General features: G+C 49.0%; 1 protein-coding gene across 1 annotated transcript in view; it reads right to left on the minus strand.

Annotated features, from left to right (window-relative positions):
• Nucleotides 1-18,043, minus strand: part of TNXB (tenascin XB) — a 141,602-nt gene that overhangs the window by 33,572 nt on the left and 89,987 nt on the right. Inside the window, exons 34-36 of the mRNA XM_015407589.1 lie at nucleotides 6,986-7,303; nucleotides 813-935; nucleotides 379-522 (exon numbers count right to left, since the gene is read on the minus strand). Coding sequence (XP_015263075.1) covers nucleotides 379-522; nucleotides 813-935; nucleotides 6,986-7,303 — 585 coding nt within the window. The remainder of the gene's footprint in view (nucleotides 1-378; nucleotides 523-812; nucleotides 936-6,985; nucleotides 7,304-18,043) is intronic.

Raw genomic sequence — 18,043 nt, forward strand, 5'->3', positions numbered from 1 at the left:
GAGAGAGCTCTGAGAGGACTGCTCTTGAGAGAACAGCTCAGAGAGAACTGTGACTGACCCAAGATCACCTAGCTGGCTTTCATGTGGAGGAGTGAGGACTCAACCTCCCCCAGATTACAGTCCACCGCTCTTAACCACTACACCAAACTGGCTTTTATTGGGTGAACGGGTTTTAACTGCTGTTAACTTTCTGGCAGGAAGAATTACAAATGTGCTGGGCTGGACAGACCAGTGGTCAGCTTCATAAAAGTAGCCCTTAGGTTGGATGAACCAATAGTCTCATCTGAGGTATGAAGCATCCTTCATGGGTTTAAATGCGAGTCCTAGATTGATGACTATTACTGCTGTGTAATGGGAAAGCATTTTGTTCAGGATTACCTGTGGTGACGTAACCCACCAAGGGCTCGCTCTCTTCGAAGCCCCGGATCGACATCACGCTGACCTCATAGCTGGTCCCGGGGGTCAGGCCTTTGATGACCGTTCTTAGCGTGGATCCATCCACAGAGATGCTTCTCGGCTCTCCTGCAACAGAAGACCCGAACTCCAATCTTCTCTGGAGACATCACGCTGACCTCATAGCTGGTCCCGGGGGTCAGGCCTTTGATGACCGTTCTTAGCGTGGATCCATCCACAGAGATGCTTCTCGGCTCTCCTGCAACAGAAGACCCGAACTCCAATCTTCTCTGGAACTCCCCGCAGTTTTATATTATATCTCCCCAACTCCTCTTCTGTTTCCTCCAATCTTTCTTTGATCTCATTGTCTCCCTCTTCCCACCCTCCCCAGCCTAGGGTAAGAGGATCCAGAAACCTACCCCCATCCAATGGCTGGAAGGAAATTTTGTAGCGGTCAACGCGAGAGGACGGTGCTGTCCAGTTCGTCATGACGGATGTCTCGCGGATGTCACTGAACCGCAGGTCCCGGGGACTGTCCAGCTCTGGAGAAAGAGAAGAGATGGGCTTGGAGAGACCTTTGGGTCTCACTCGCTCGCGGCGGGCGAGTAAGTTGCTGCCTTTACTGATCTGGGAGAGTCAGCCATGTTAGTCTTTCACTCAAAATAGTAAAAAGCCCAGTAGCACCTTGAAGACTAGCAAACTTTATTGTAGCATAAGCTTTGGAGAAACACAGCTCTCTTCATCAGATGCATCTGACGAAGAGAGCTGTGTTTCTTGAAAGCTTATGCTACAATAAAGCTTGTTAGTCTTCAAGGTGCTGCTGGGCTTTTTACTATTTTACTGATCTGAACAGTCTCCTGTGCCTTTAGCTGCTGCATAGCAGGAGGAAATGCAACAGGCAAAACTTCTCCCATCATGCATCAATGAGATGAAATTGCACCTGGTGAATTTCAGAACTGCTGGGTGGCTTTTAAAGGCATGCAGATGGCCTGCTGGGAAAGAGAAAGAACAGCTGTTGACTTGAAGGCGTGGAAGGCAAGTAGCTTTTATTTAATGGGGAAAAGGTGAAGCTACCCTGGCCTCATGTCAGAGGAGTCAAAATATGATCTTCTTTCCTTCCACTGCCTCTGTGCGTTTTGTATTGCTCACACTGGCTCAGCTGTGGATTCTTAGAATAAATGACTGCAAATTAGCCAACCCCCCCTGTATGGTTTTATGTAGCGAAGATCTTAAGGGTGGGGGGAAAAACCCTCTTATTATATTTCTATCCTCCAAGGAAGTCTGTGCAGCCTATACAGATCTCCCTTCATCCATTTTATCCTCACAACAACCCTGTGAGGTAGGTCAAGCTGAGAAAGTGACTGGCCCAAAATCATACGGTGAGCTGTGGAACGATTTGAAGCCAGGTCTCCAGACCCTAACCGGACACTCTAATCACTACACCACAAACTGGCTCTCAGGAAAGCTTGGTGTTCCCACCCAAAGAGCTCCAGGTGGCAAACTTGGTTCTCCCCTCCCTCCCACAAAGAAGCGTGAAGGTTGTTGGCGTCAGGCTACGAGTCTTTGCTTCAGCTACAATTCAAACTCAGTCTGAATCCTAGACAAAGCTTGTATGTCAGCTACCATGTAGGGCAGGGGCCCGAAGCCTTTTGGAGCCTGCGGGCACCTTTGGAATTCTGACCCGGGGGGATGGGCACAACAACAAAATGGCTGACACAGGAGGCGGAGCCAGCCACAAAAGGTCAGAGCGTTAAGACATGGATAACACTAACTGTAACCCTTCAATGTTTCAAGAAGAAGCTCTGCTTAAGAAGAAGAGATTGGATTTTATACCCAACCCTGCACTCGGAGTCTCAGAGTGGTTTACAAACTCCTTTCCCTTCCCCTCCCCACAACAGGGCCGAGAGAGCTCTGTCCAGAACTGCCCTTGAGAGAACAGGTCTGACAGAACTATGGCTTGCCCAAGGTCATCCAGCAGCTGCAAGCGGAGGAGTGGGGAATCAAACCCAGTTATCCCAAATTAGAGTCCACGAGTTTAGCCACTACACCAACCCAACCTTTAAAAAGAAACAAGTTGTTTTAGAATATTTTCTTCCATACACACAGTTTACTTTCAGTCATGCAGTATAGATCCTCGTGCTGTGGTGGCAGCTGCTGCCAAAGCAATACTTGTTTTAAAGATATGTACAGCCAATCAGATCTCCAACGGTTAATCAGAAGCCCAGCTGGACAAAAGCCTCATCTGGCCCCACCCACTTTCTAAAACATCTGGTGAGTACCAGGACAGGTGTTGGTGAGCACCACGGTGCCCGGGAGTGCCACACTGGGGACCCCTGGTGAAGGCAATTGGGATAGAGAGAGCAGGCAGGTAATGTAGACAGTGGAGGGTGTTATGAGCTGTCTGATTGCCATAACCAGGGGTCATTTCCTGCAGGAGCGCACAGGAGCAGAGCTCCGGCAGTAAAGAGCCCATGCAACAAGCCCCACCCCCTGCTCCCAGCAGCCCTCAGTCAGAGCAAGAAGCAGCCAGGTAAGCTGCAGAGCTCCCCCCCGTCCCCCCGGTCCAAAACAGTCCAGTGGCACCTTTAAGACCATGTTTTATTCAGGTACAAGCTCTCCCTCCTCTGCGAGGACAGATCTACATGTCCCCCCCCCAATAGCTAGCAATCCAAAACAGTCCAGTGGAGCCTGAGGGGTGGGTGTTGCCTTCTGACACACTTCCAGTGATGTCAGGGGGTGTGGCATATGCAAATAAGTTATGCTAATGAGTTATGCTAATGAACTCCTGCAGCTCTTTTTCTATTAAATGAACCCTGGCCATACCATAATTGGTTGGAATCACCCCAGTCTGGTTTCAAAGCAACAGTGGGGGAGCTTCTGGAGTTCTGGCCCCGCTGCTGGACCTCCTGATGGCACCTGGGTTTTGGCCACTGTGTGACACAGAGCGTTGGACTGGAGGGGCCACTGGCATGATCCAACGTGGCTTCTCTTGTGTTCTTATGCACCACGAAATGGTCCTGAACAAATGGCACTTCATCTCCTCTTGAAGACAATGTGTAGAGTTCAAGGCTGCTGGAAGCCTCCACATGTCTCCAAACAGAAACTCTTGCTGGGCCCCTGCTTGCACCGCTGATGTACAGGGGGGGGCATGACTGCTCTCTCGAAGTATTTGAAGGGCTGTCACTTAGAGGAGGGCAGGGAGCTGTTCCTCTTGGCAACAGAGGAGAGGACTCACAATAATGGGTTTAAATTAAGGGCGGGAAGGTACCGGCTGGATCTTAGGAAAAACTTTGTTACAGTCAGAGTTCTGCAAAAGTGGAATCAGCTGCCTGGGGGGGGGTGAGCTCCCCCTCCCTGGCAGTCCTTAAGCAGCGGCTGGACAAACACTTCTCAGGGATGCTCTAGGCAGATCCTGCATTAGGTAGGGGGTTGGACTAGATGGCCTGTAGGACCCCTTCCAACTCTGTCATTCTATGATTCTGTGATTCTATGTCCAAACGAGCACTGCATGACAATTGGTGACATGACGTGCCTGGCTCCATGAGCCCAAGGGGGATTGGGGCCCACAGACTTCCCCAAGACTTCCTGCACTTGACGGCCCTGCTGACTTTTAAAGTGGGGGGGGGGATGGTGATGCTGGTCACTTGACATCCTCCTCCCTTTCTCCGGGGAATGATTGTGGCCAGATTGGCCGACCACAAAGGAAACAGAGGAATGCCAGAGACTAATTCCTTGGGTCTCACAAAGGAAACCACAGCTGGAAGCCAGCCCGGCCCTGCAGGCCGAGCCAGCAACACAGCTGTCCGATTGCCGCTTCCCTGGCGAATCAGCCCAGATCCCTGAGGCGCACGGCTTCTCGGCTCGCCCCGGCTGGTCCCCTTAGCACAGGTTAACTGGTACGGTTGCACTGGATGGCCACAGCTGTCTGGATGGTGTGCAGGGTGGTGGTGGTTTCGGACTTTGCACATTCTGAATGCATCATGCCAAAAAAATAAATTGCATTCATTAGCATGGGTGTGGGGGATTGTTTTGCTGTGGCTAAATGTATTTTTGTAGAGCAAGTGTATTTTTAAACTTGGAATCCTGTGGCAGGGAAGCAAGTCATCGGAGTTTCCTTCAATCGATAAGGGAGGCACCTTCAAGATGAATAGTTTTATCGTGGCTCTAGCTTCCATGGTGCACAGAAGCTGGTGTGGACATATCCCCATGTGTGTGGAACGTGTACCAACAGAAGATAATCGTTCTTGTCCTGTCCAAGTGAACTCCAGACCACAAAAGCTTTTGTCACTCACAACAAGTCTTTAACCTGTCACAAGACTCCAGCGGCTGTGCTGGAACTGTGATTGTCAACCTCCAGGTGAGTCCTGGAGACCTCCCAAGATTACAGCTAACTACAGGTTGTCTATTCCCCTGGAGTTCTCCAGACTAAGGAAATCAGTTTCCCTGGATAAAATGGCAGCCTGGGGGGGGGGGGGGGGGTAGACTCCTTCGAGTAGTGAAGGGCGGGGTATAAATCCAATCTCCTCCTCCTCCTTCTCTTCTCCCCCTCCTCCCTCTCAATCCTGGAAGATACCTAACTCCACTCCTGTGGTTGTATTCTGCTGGGAAAGATCGGTGGGCAGGCTGTCTTTTAAGGACCCTTCTCTACCACTATTGATCTGTGGAGGCAGTAGAATGCCAAGGGCTTCCAAAACACAATGCGAAAGCGACCCCTTTAAGAGGACTCTGTCTTAGTCTACAGCCGTATGTATGAAGTTGCCTTACACTGAGTTAGTCCACTGGACCTGCTAGGTCACTGTTGGCTGTTGGGGCCTTCAGGAACCCAGGGTGAGAAGTTCTTTCCCCAACACCTCTACCCAAGGGCTCAAACCAATGAGATGAAGACCAGATGTCCAAATTGGAAGGTTGCACATCCACAGCATGCAAACAACAGGCTCCTGCAGCCACGGTTTTGCTTTAGGGCTGTGCAGGGAAAGAAGACTGAGTTTTAAGCTTCCAACCTTCACTTCATTTTCACTATTCAGATTTGGGCTTGCTGCTTTGTTTTTGCATTTTGAAGGGGAAATGTATTCTATTAAAACACGTATTTCAGGGTCTGGATATGGTATCTTCGTCAAGTGTATGTGCTAGCACCAAGCAAGGGACCCTCCCATTCTTCCCGAAACTTCTCTTCCAGCCTAGAAACCTTATTGGGGTATACCAGTGTAGGTTCCATACCTACACCAGATGCCACTCCTGACCTGCAGGGTTCCTCAACCAGAACCAGAACAGGGACTGGGCCAATGTGATCAGCTGGGGGTTACTTCTCTTTCTCCCGCCAAAGCCTTGCTGAAATTCAATTTGGAGGGATCCTCTGTTCTCCAGCAGTTGCAGGCTGATTTGCACGTTATGCAGTACATGTTAGGTTTCAGGTCCCCACAATGCAGAACAGTTGAACTGCTACAATCCCCACACATTTAATGCCCAATTCATGGTGCACATGGAGAAGGGGCTATAGCTGTACTGTTTTCCCCACCTGAAATGGAGTCACTATTTGGCTCTTTTGGCAAAACCTTCATGTCTTCCAGGCAGGGTCCATTCCAGGTTTTGGTGGGCTCTGGACAATGAATTCCCCGGGCACCCCTCCCCTCCTCTGCCCACCACCAGTCACTCCTGCCCTCCCACATGCCTCTCACCTGCTTGTGTGTCCTTCCCTTGTCTGCTCAGAAGGACTCCCACTGCCCATGGCCACAGCTTCGTGTGCAGCCCTTTTTCCAGTGGCACTGGGCAGTGCGCACAACAGGGAGCATGGGAGGGGGGGGTGGAATGCTAGCAAGTGAGTGGGCAGGGGGTGCTGGCAGCAGGGGGCTCAGCCAGAAACCCTGGTCCCTGGCAGCTGCCTCAATTTAGCGTATGCTGATGCCAGCCCTCCTTCCAGAGTACAGGTAGGATTCTGCAACAGGCCAAGTAGTACTACCTGGACCATTTCAAGTCAGGAAAAACAGAGTACCATCCTGGGTGCTCTATAATATGTGAATTGGCTTGTGGAGTCTCCTTGGACCTCCACTCCTCTTCTTCCAGTAGCCCATATAGCCTTCCCCACCCCCAATTCCTTTGGGCCTTCTGCTTCTTTTGTGCAAAATAATTTAATTTAGGTGACTCACAGGCACCATGCTAATGCTTTGACTGAGAGTTAGGGTTGCCGTTTCCCTGGTGGGGCCAGGGGATCCCCCGATTTTGGGCCCCCCAATATGCTGCGGCCCAGCTGGCCGGTAGGGGAAGACCCACCCCCAAGAAACCCCCTCTTGGCGCCATGGGCACCAGCGCAATGACATCACCCAGAAGTGACGTCATCGTGTTTCAAAAATCAGGGGCAATGCTCTAGGTTTTGGGCAAAACTCTATGGTTTTGAGACCCCCCAAACCATAGAGTTTTGCCCAAAACCTAGAGTGTCGCCCCCCGACGTTGATAACATGATGATGTCACTTCTGGGTGACATCACTGCAGTTCCAGGAAGGATTGGGAGTCCCATCACTGGCAGCCAGGTAGGACCTGGCAACCCCTTGTTTCAGAAAAAAAGAAGGCACTGAAGTGGCATGCACAGTCTTATTACCTAGCCCACTTGTCCATGCTGCTGTGTTGATATTCGCCACCTCCAATCCATTCTTGATGCCGTACAGTGTGAGGCTGTATTCTTTGTTAGGCGCAAGGTTCCTCAGCACGGCCGAGCGCTCAGCCCCTGGCACTTCAAGTTCCTTAGGTGGTGGGGGGCTCTTTCCACTGCCGACAAGAGAGTCTTTGTATAGGATCCTAAAGGAATCACACTGTCCCTCAGGGACTTCCCACGTGAGCTGCAGAGTGCTGGGGGTCACGTCGGACACAACCAGGTTCCTGAGCAGAGTGACGGGCTTACTGAGGGCTTCTGGGAAAGCTACATGAGAGAGAACAGAGATGAAGGCAGTGAAAAAGGTGGGGGGGGAAAGGAAAGGAGAAATGTCAAATGAGGTGGTTCGGAAGGGTACAGTATATGGTAAGGAGAAATTGCACTTCTTTATCCCTCATAGTTAGGGTTGCCATTTCCCAGGTCTGGGCGGAGAATCCTCTGGTTTGGGGGGGCTTCTGCTCACTGCCGGCGCGGGAAGCCCCACCCACAAACAGCAACATCCCCAAGTGACATCCCCAATGTGATGACATCTCCCAGAAGTGACATCATCATGTCAGGGACGTCGTACAGCAACGCTCTGATTTCTGGCCAAAACTCTATGGTTTGACCCCAATTTTACCACAGAGTTTTGTCCAAAAACCAGAGCATCGCCCCTGACGTCGCTGATGTGATGATGTCACTTCCGGGTGATGCCAGAGTGTCAGGGACACCCCTGCCCACTCCCAGAATGCCTCCCAGATCCTCCCGCCAGCAAGATGAGGGGACTTGGCAACCCTACTCATAATATTGGAAAATCTTAAGATTTCTGTGTTCAGGTAACAATAAGTGCTATATCAGCTCCGGTTGTGGGATTCCTCGAGGCATCTGATTAGTCACTGTTGGAATCAGAATGCTAGACGAAGACCTTTCACACGTGGCTTATGTGCCTCAGGCTTGTTGCTTTGGGGACAATGTGACTAAAGGGCACAGCAATTACAATACATCAGATTACAAAAATTGCTGCAGTAGTTCAAACATTTACAGAATAAAGACAATAATATGTTGGCATTTCCATGTTGTTTTAATCCAATGTTTCTTTTTTCAACAGGTCAGGACATCAAGTCACTGAAGTGCTTTACGAACTTCCTCGAGTTTCAATGTTCGTTTCGAGGCATATCTTTATCAAAATTCTGTTTTGTTGTAATTCTTTCACAGAGCAATCCAATGCTAAAGAAGTTGATACACTCCCGAATGGCTTTAACGTTGTCCGTTAAAAGGAACTATTTGTTAACTTGGGAGCTATTCTACGAGGAAGTTCGTAAAGCACTTCAGGACTTGATGTCCTGACCTGTGGAAAAAAGAAACATTGGATTAAAACAACATGGAAATGCCAACATATTATTGTCTTTATTCTGTAAATGTTTGAACTATTGTTGCTTTGGGGAGGCAGGTTTCCCCCCACTTTCCTAAGGGCCAGTTTGGTGTAGTGGTTAAGTGCGTGGATTCTAATCTGGGAGAATCGGGTTTGATTCCCCAGAAGGTTCTGAAGAACTCAAAAAGGCCTGTACTCACTATTCTGCACTGTTTTGACCAGAGGTCATTTCGGGGGGGATCGCAGTTCCCCCGGGTGAGGTATGGGGGGCGGGGCACATGACGAAGCCCCGCCCCCTGCTTCCGGCCGCCCCGCTCCGAGTGAAGGGAGGGCTATAAATCCAATCTGTTCTTCTTCTTCTTCCTACAGCATCACAGTACCTTCATGTGTTTCCCCGTTTCCCCCCAAGCTTTTTTCCTATCTTCCCCAAGCTTTGCTGCAAAGCTTCACAAGAGACCACAGCAAAGCTTGGTTGGCTACTATGCGGGAGGGAAAATCCACCTGTTCCCTCCTCCCCAGAAGCAGCTATTTTCCCTGCCCCAGTCCCTACAACAAGCTGCACCATTTTACCCTGAAACATGCGTTTTCTCCCCCGGTCCCTCTTATTTTATAGTAAATCCTGCCAGATTAAGAAGGTTCTGAAGAACTCAAAAAGGCCTGTACTCACTATTCTGCACTGTTTTGACCAGAGGTCATTTCGGGGGGGATCGCAGTTCCCCCGGGTGAGGTATGGGGGGCGGGGCACATGACGAAGCCCCGCCCCCTGCTTCCGGCCGCCCCGCTTCCGGCCCTCATTCAGCCAGGAGGAGGCAGGAGAAGAGGGAGGGTAAGTTGCTTCCTCCCTGCCTCTCCCCACCCCTGCCTGCCTGGGGCCAGGGAGGGCCTTCGCGGGGCTTCCTTGCACTCCTGCCGGCCTTGCAGGTCTACCGCCGGGCCCCTCATGGGGCTCGGCAGTGGAGCTGCAAGGCAGGCAGCGGCGGCCGGGACCGTTGGGGGCAGGGTGTGTGGCTTTATGACACACTTCCGGTGATGTCAGGGGGTGTGGCCTTATGACACACTTCCAGTGATGTCAGGGGGTGTGGTATATGCTAATGAGCTATGCTAATGAGTCCCCCTAGCTTTTTTTCTACGAAACGACCCCTGGTTTTGATCGTCGTTTCTCCAAGCTAAAGAGCCCTAAGCGCCTTAACCGTTCCTCATAGGGAAAGTGTTCCAACCCTTTTATCATTCGAGTTGCTCTTTTCTGCACTTTTTCCAAAGCTATAATATCCTTTTTAAGGTGTGGTGACCAGAATTGCACACAGTATTCCAGATGAGGTCGCACCATTGATTTATATAGCGGCATTATGATATTGGCTGATCTGTTTACAATACCCTTCCTAATAATCCCCAGCATAGCATTGGCCTTCTTTATTGCAGTCACACACTGTCTCGACATCTTCAGTGAGTTATCTACTACAACTCCAAGATCTCTCTCTTGATCAGTCTCTGCCAGTTCAGACCCCATCAACGTGTATTTATAGTTAGGATTTTTGGCTCCAATGTGCATCACCTTGCACTTGGCCACATTGAACCCCATTTGCCATGTTGACGCCCACTCGCCCAACTTTGACAGATCCCTTTGGAGTGCCTCACAATCCTCACTGGTTTTCACCACCCTGAACAACTTCGTATCATCCGCAAATTTAGCCACTTCACTGCTTACTCCCAACTCCAAATCATTAATGAACAAGTTAAAAAGCAGTGGACCAAGTACTGATCCCTGTGGTACCCCACTGCTTACACCCCTCCACTGGGAGAACTGCCCATTTATACTCACTCTCTGTTTTCTATTAATTAGCCAGTTTTTGATCCATAAAAGGACTTGTCCTTTTATCCCATGATTTTTGAGCTTGCTTAGGAGCCTTTGATGAGGAACTTTATCAAAAGCTTTCTGGAAGTCAAGGTAAACAATATCTATTGGATCCCCCTTGTCCACATGTTTGTTCACCCCCTCAAAGAACATTAACAGGTTAGTGAGACAAGATCTTCCCTTACAGAACCCATGTTGAGTCTGCCTCAATAGGTTTTGTTCATCTATGTGCCTACTAATTCTTTCCTTAATAATGGTTTCCACCAATTTACCCGGTATCGACGTCAGACTGACTGGCCTGTAATTTCCCGGATCTCCTCTGGAACCCTTTTTAAAGATGGGAGTGACATTAGCTACCTTCCAGTCCTCAGGAATGGAGGCTGATTTTAAGGAGAGATTACATATTTTTGTCAGGAGATCCACAAGTTCACAATTGAGTTCTTTCAGAACTCTTGGATGTATGCCATCTGGGCCTGGTGATTTATCAGTTTTTAAGTTGTTTATCAGTTTTAGGACCTCCTCTCTCGTCACCTCAATCTGACTCAGGTCTTTCAACACCCCTCCCGAACTCAGCGGCTCTGGAGTGGGCAAGCACCTCTCATCTTCCACAGTGAAGACGGAGGCAAAAAATGCATTTAGCTTCTCAGCCATTTCCCTATCATCCTTCAGTACTCCTTTTACCCCTTGGTCATCCAAGGGCCCCACTGCCTCCCTGGCTGGTTTCCTGTTTCTAATGTATTTGAAGAAAGTTTTATTGTTGGTCTTTACATTTTTTGCTATATGCTCCTCATATTCCCTTTTTGCATGCCTGACCACAGACTTGCATTTTATTTGCCATAGCCTGTGTTCTGTTTTATCAGCCTCACTGTGACTAGCTTTCCACCGCTTAAAGGAATCCTTTTTACCTTTTACAGCTTCCATTACTTTGTTTGTTAACCATGTAGGCTTTTTCTTATACCTGTTTGTGCCTTTCCTAACCTGCGGAATATATTTTATTTGAGCTTCTAGAATTGTAGTTTTAAACAGTTTCCAAGCTTCCCCAATGGTTTTGACCCTTTCTACTTTTCCCTTCAGTTTCCTCCCCACATGTCCCCTCATATCAGAAAAATTACCCCTTTTAAAGTTAAAAGTGGTTGTGTGAGTCTTTTTGGCCAATTCCCTATTTGTACAAATGTTGAACTCAACAACATTATGATCACTGTTCCCAAGCGGTGCAATCACTTTTACATCTCTCACCAGGTCTTGAGTGTTACTTAGGACCAAATCAAGGATCGCCTCTCCCCTGGTAGGTTCCATGACCATCTGCTCCATAGCACAGTCATTTAGAGTGTCTAGAAACTCAATCTCTTTCTCTCGACTAGAACACATATTGACCCAATCAATGTGTGGGTAGTTAAAATCACCTATTACGACACAGTGTTTTTGTCTAGCTGCTATCTTTAATTCATTCATCATTTTATAATCCTCCTCTATCTTTTGATCCGGTGGGCGATAACAAACTCCCAGTGTTAAGTTTCCTTTTGGCCCCCCTATTTCAACCCACAGAACTTCAAGAAGCGAATCCAATTCTCTTAGCCTCTCGATCTTTCTGGACTTTATACCCTCTCTGACATACAGAGCCACCCCACCTCCAACCCTTCCCCCCCTATCCTTCCGATATAATATATAACCGGGAATCACCGTATCCCACTGATTTTCCTCATCCCACCAAGTTTCTGAAATACCCACAATGTCTATTTTTCCCTCTGACACCAAGCACTCCAACTCCCCGATTTTACCTCGGACACTTCGAGCATTTGTATAGAAACAGCTGTAATTTCCCATACTGGTTAAGCCTGCCACCTTCCTCTTGCAATCTCGAGACCTTGTCAGGCAGTCCATGTCACTAGCCATGGTCTCAGTGGACAATTTCAATCCACCTCCCTGTAGAAAAGCAACAGGTACCCCCTCATCTCTCTGAGATGAGCCAACCCGAACCAGAGACTTTTCATCTCCTGTCGGCTTTCCCCCAATATTCAGTTTAAAAACTGCTCTGCCACCTTTTTGATTTTAAGCGCCAGCAGCCTGGTTCCTTCTCGGGACAAGTGGAGACCGTCTCGCCTGTACAGCTCCCTCTTGTTCCAAAAAGAATCCCAGTGCCTAACAAACCTGAACCCTTCCCCTCTACACCATCGTCTCATCCACGCATTGAGACTCCTGATCTGTGCCTGTCTCTCCGGCCCTGCGCGTGGAACAGGTAGCACTTCTGAGAAGGCTACCTTGGAGGTCCTGGCCTTGAGTTTCCTGCCCAGCAGCCTAAATTTCTCCTCCAGGACCTCACGACTGCATTTCCCCACATCGTTGGTGCCGACATGCACCACGACCACTGGCTCCTCCCCAGCACTATCTACCAGCCTATCTAAAACACGCGTAATGTCCGCTACCTTTGCACCAGGCAGGCAAGTCACCATACGGTCAGTACGCGGGTTCGCCACCCAGCTGTCTACCTGCCTAAGGATCGAATCACCCACTACCAAGAGCCCCCCTCCCACCCTGCCCAGGGATGGTTCCTTGGTGCAAAAGGATAACCGCTCACCAGCTGGGGAAGAGGTCCCTTCTGAGGGCACATTCCCCTTATCCTCAGCACGGTGCCCTGTTTCCCCTAGACCCTCATGCTCCCTGACAGCAGCGGGGCTGCCAGATCCAGAGTGGGACGTAGCTAACAAGTCCCCGAGAGTCTTTTCTGTGCGCCTAGCTGACTGTCTCTGCTTCTCCAGGTCAGCCACCTTGGCCTCAAGGGAGCACACACGTTCCCTGAGAACCAGGAGCTCCTTGCACCGAGCACACACCCAAGACTTCTGCCCAGTGGGCAGATAGTCATACATGTGACACTCTGTGCAAAACACTGGATAGCCCCCAACCCCCTGCTGGCATTCTGGCTTCATAATTCTTTTAAAATAAGTAAATGTAATCCCCCTTTTAAATCCCTTTGTATTTATGTGTTTTTTTCTTGTCAAAGTCAAATTACTTTATGGGGAAAACAAGGAGCCTAGGGTTTTCACTTTCTGCCTCTTCTTGGGCGTCTCACAGAGCCCCTAGTCCAAGAGTCCCTGGGCTAAGAGCCACGGGCAAAGAGCCCTTTAGCTCGCCCTTCGGCTCGTGCCAGAGGCTCGTGCCTCTGGCAAGGTGCTTCCTTAAATAGAGGCCTCCCCCAGCAGAGTGCTGGCAGCAGCTATTCAAATGCACCCAGGCACTCAATCACATGCAAAACAATGCCCCTTCCTTTTCCTCTCAATTGCAGTCAATCACAGTCAAACAATGCCCTTTCCTCTCTCAAGCAGCCAGGAATCTGCAAAAACTCCAAGCGCTTCCACACACTCCCAGACCAGTTCTCCCACCAAAATCCTCAGCTGGATCCTCTCCGCTGAAAGCAAATAAAAAACCACTCACCCCTCTGTCTCCTGCTCCTGCTCCTGCTCAGAGCTCAGCTGGGTCTCCTCTGCCTCTGGCCAGGTGTTTCCTTAAATAGAGGCCTCCCCCAGCAGAGTGCTGGCAGCAGCTATTCAAATGCACCCAGGCACTCAATCACATGCAAAACAATGCCCCTTCCTTTTCCTCTCAATTGCAGTCAATCACAGTCAAACAATGCCCTTTCCTCTCTCAAGCAGCCAGGAATCTGCAAAAACTCCAAGCGCTTCCACACACTCCCAGACCAGTTCTCCCACCAAAATCCTCGGGGGTGTGGCCTTATGACACACTTCCAGTGATGTCAGGGGGTGTGGTATATGCTAATGAGCTATGCTAATGAGTCCCCCTAGCTTTTTTTCTACGAAACGACCCCTGGTTTTGACCATTCTTAATAGAAACCTCTTGTTTCCAATAGCAGACATAAACTCAGCTGAGAGAAAACCACTCACAGGGAGGGGCTTGAAGTGGGGTAATCTGTGGATGTGGGGAGACAGCTCAGTTCTCCTCACCCATATGCTCACTTTGCGCTGTACAAAACGGGCCCACCCACCTCCTCTTGTGACACACAATTGGGATCACTCTGCCTCTCAAAACCCACCCAGAATGGCCGCCCTTCCCTCTTCTTTAGGCCCTCAGTCCTGAGTGAAGCTTCAAGCTGCCGCTGGTTCTCCAGCTGCACCTCACACCCCTTTGCCTTCTGCCTCTCACCGGCCTTGACACAGGAGAATGGATGCATGTAACGAGTCTCTCTCTCTCTCTCTTTTAAAAAATGTGCTTTAGCAATTGCATGCGCCAGCACATTTTTCTTCGCAAGCTGTTTACCAAACACAACCTTTCGCTGCTTGTCAGGTCATTAGTAAGTGGCCCAGCTTCAGCCATTAATCTCCCCGCACATTTTCTACACTCGGTGGGTCCTGGTCCTTTTGACAAACGCAGGGTGTTGCTCCAAGCCGGTTCCTTTATTCCGAGCCAAGGCAACGGAGGCTGAATCCAAAACCGGGCCTCACTGCTCAGGGAAATGAACAACCGTGGAGTGAAGCCTGTTCATCTGGGGTGGGGGTTGACTCAGGAGAAGCGGGCCTGGATTCAAACCCCAGACGAGCCTTTTTTGCCTGCCTGGGTTGGGGGTAGGGATTAGTGCAGACATTCAGTACAAGGCAGCTTCATAAGCTCAGACTTCTACATAGGCTTGCCAAGTCCCCCAGGGGGTTGAGGAAACCCCAGAGGCCCGTTCCCCACCGCCGCCGGATCGTGCCCCGGGGGAAACCCCACCCCCAAAGCACGCGACGTGCACGTCACCCAGAAGTGATGCGACCACGCTGGGCACGCTGGGGGCGGGACCACGATCATCTGAGGGAAAACTCTATGTGCTAAAGGAGATGGGCTCAGGTTCAGTTCTTAACATTCCCAGGTAAACCACCTGAGATCCTGGGGCAGAAGAGACAGTATTGGAGTAGATGGGCCTGTGATCTGACTTAAGATACCTTCATTTATACCCCATTTTTCTCCCCAGTGGGTTTGGTGTAGTGGCTAGGAGCGCAGACTCTGATCTGGGAGAGCTGAGTTTGATTCCCCACTCCCTCCACATGCAGCTGCTGGTGTGACCTTGGGTCAGTTACAAGTTCTTTCAGAGCTGTTCTCTCAAGGGCAGTTCTTGAGAGAGCTCTTTCAGCCCCACCTACCTCACAGGCAATGCTCCCTCTAAGCTGCGGAGTCCTGCGAGCAAAAATTCTACTTTGTGAGCGGGCGATTTGGCTGCTGCATAAATTAGTTTGCTCTGGAGCCATCCTTCCTGAGCTAAGACAAAAATGTGTGAGCCAGAGGCTAAAAAACTGTGAGCTAGCTCACACTAACTCAGCTTAGAGGGAACACTGGTCACAGGGTCTCTGTTGTGGGGAGGGGGAAGGGAAAGGAGATTGTAAGCCGCTCTGAGACTCCTTCGGGTAGTGAAGGGCGGGGTATAAATACAATCTCCTCCTCCTGTTGTTGTTCTCCATTTTATCTCCATAACAGCCCTGTGAGGTAGGCTAGGCTGAGAGTGTGTGACTGGCCCCAGGTTACCCAGCAAGCATCCATGGATGATTGGGGATTCGAACCTGGGTCTTCCAGATCCTAGTTCGACACTCTAACCTCTTCACCATGCTGGCTCGGAAGGAAACTTTCTATGTGTTTATCTTGTTTAACATCAACGATTCAAGGGGGGGGGGGGTGGGCTTCTTATACAGTTAGCTCTTGTTGTTATACCTGCAGTCCTTGGAACCTGTTATTTACACAGTTAACCTCAGCATAGCACTAGGCTGTGAGGTTAAGTGGAACTGCATTAAACCTTTATAAAGTATTATAGAGTCTATAAATTATTATAAATTAACAGTTGATTACACCTTAGACTAGCTGACTCTCTTGTGCTTGTCCACAAATTAATTTTTAGATAAGTTAGTATTCTGGTAGCAGGCAAGAGCAGTTTCTTATGTTTTTCCTTGAACATTCAGAGTAAATCATTCAAGGGAGGAATGAAGGCTTTCCTAGCCCATAGCTCCATTTGTCTGTAATGGTGGCTGGATTTCTATGGATGAAGCCTCTCTTGAGGATAGAAGAGAAGATCCAGGCATGGATTTATTTATTTATTTTGCCTCTCCCCCATTCATTTAATGACCTTGTGACGAACTTGGGGTGATGAACTTGGGCTGTCTTGTCAGGGAACATCCTTGCGTACTTCAACTCAAGGATACCCGGAAACCACCAGGGACAGAAGGATGATAAGGGATGTGGGGGTTGTAGGGGTGTCAAAATGGAATTGCCTAGAGTGGACATAAAGTTTGAGAGGGAAAACAGGGCCTCAAAAAGGATGATTTCGCTTTTCTTCCTGACTCTGGGATTCAGAGGTGGAGGTTCCCCTCAGTCACCGTGGCTAGTAGCCAGTGACAGACCTATCCTCCAAGAATCTATCTAATCCCCTTTCAGAGCTGTTTATTCCAGTGGCCATCACGGCATCCTCTGGCAGCAAATTCCACATTTTAACCACTCTCTGTGTAAAGTAGTATTTCCTTTTGTCCCTCCTGAACCTACTGCCCATCAGCTTCATTGGGTGCCCTCGAGTTCTAGTATTTCAGGAGAGGGAGAAAAAATTCTCTTTGTCAACTCTCTCTACCCCACGCATAATTTTATAAACCTCTATCACGGTCCCACTTAGTCATCTCTTTTCTAAACTGAAAAGTCCCAGACTTTTCGGCCTTTCCTCATGAGGAAGGTGCTCCAACTCCCCTAATCATCTTGGTTGGTTGCCTCTGGTACTTTTTCCAGCTCTGCTTTTTGAGATAAGGTGACCAGAACTGTACACAGTATTCCAAATGAGGCCGCACCATCGATCTGTACAGGGCCATTACAATATTGTCCGTTTTATTCTCAATCCTTTACCTAATAATCCTTAATATAGAGTTTGCTTTTTTCACAGCTGCAGCACACTGGGTTGACGCTTTCATGGAGATATCTTTTTTTTTTTTACTTGCCCAGATTGGGCAGTTTATTATGTTTTAACAAGTTATATAGAAAAGAGCCATATATTTTAAAATAGCTAGCCAAATATCTCACTCACATCATCATATTTGCATACAGATTCCCATTTCCCCCTCCTTGTTTTAATTTGCACTCAATAACATACACTATTAAACCAAGCATCTATTCCGTTTATAAAACTAATTCATCAATATTCTATCTACTATATTTCATTTTATCAATACTATACTATTATTATTCTATTTTATATCAATATAAAAACAGCTGAAAAGAAACAGGCATAACTTAGCAGTTTAACTATGCTAAAGAAGGCATATATTTCTTCTAAATTAACAATCTAGTCCCTTTAAATATTCTTTCACATTTTTAACACTGTTCGTTTTCAAAATCCCATTAACTAGCAGGCCTAAACATAATATGTTATATTTTACCTTTCATGGAGATATCCATGACCCCAAGATCTTTGAAGTTGGGATTGTTTGCCCCAATGTGCATCATCTTACACTTACCAACAATGAACTTCATTTGCCACCCATCCAATCTATGGAGGTCCTCTTGGAGCCCTTCACAGCTAGCCTTGGTTTTCACCATCCTGAATAATTTGGTGTCATGTACAAACTTGGCCACTACATTACTCACTAGGCTTGCCAAGTCCCCCCGGGGGGCGGGGAAACCCCCGCCCCAGAGGCCCGTTCCCCACCTCCGCCGGATCGGGCCCCCGGGAGAACTCCACCCCGATGTGCACGTCACCAGGAAGTGACGCGACCACGCTGGGCACACTGGGGGCAGGGCCACAGTCATCCGAGGGAAAACTCTATGGTTTTCCCTCGGATGGTCGTGGCCC

The sequence above is a fragment of the Gekko japonicus genome, unplaced genomic scaffold, assembly GCF_001447785.1.
Source record: "Gekko japonicus isolate JY-2015 unplaced genomic scaffold, Gekko_japonicus_V1.1 scaffold1238, whole genome shotgun sequence".
NCBI classification, from domain to species: domain Eukaryota; kingdom Metazoa; phylum Chordata; class Lepidosauria; order Squamata; family Gekkonidae; genus Gekko; species Gekko japonicus.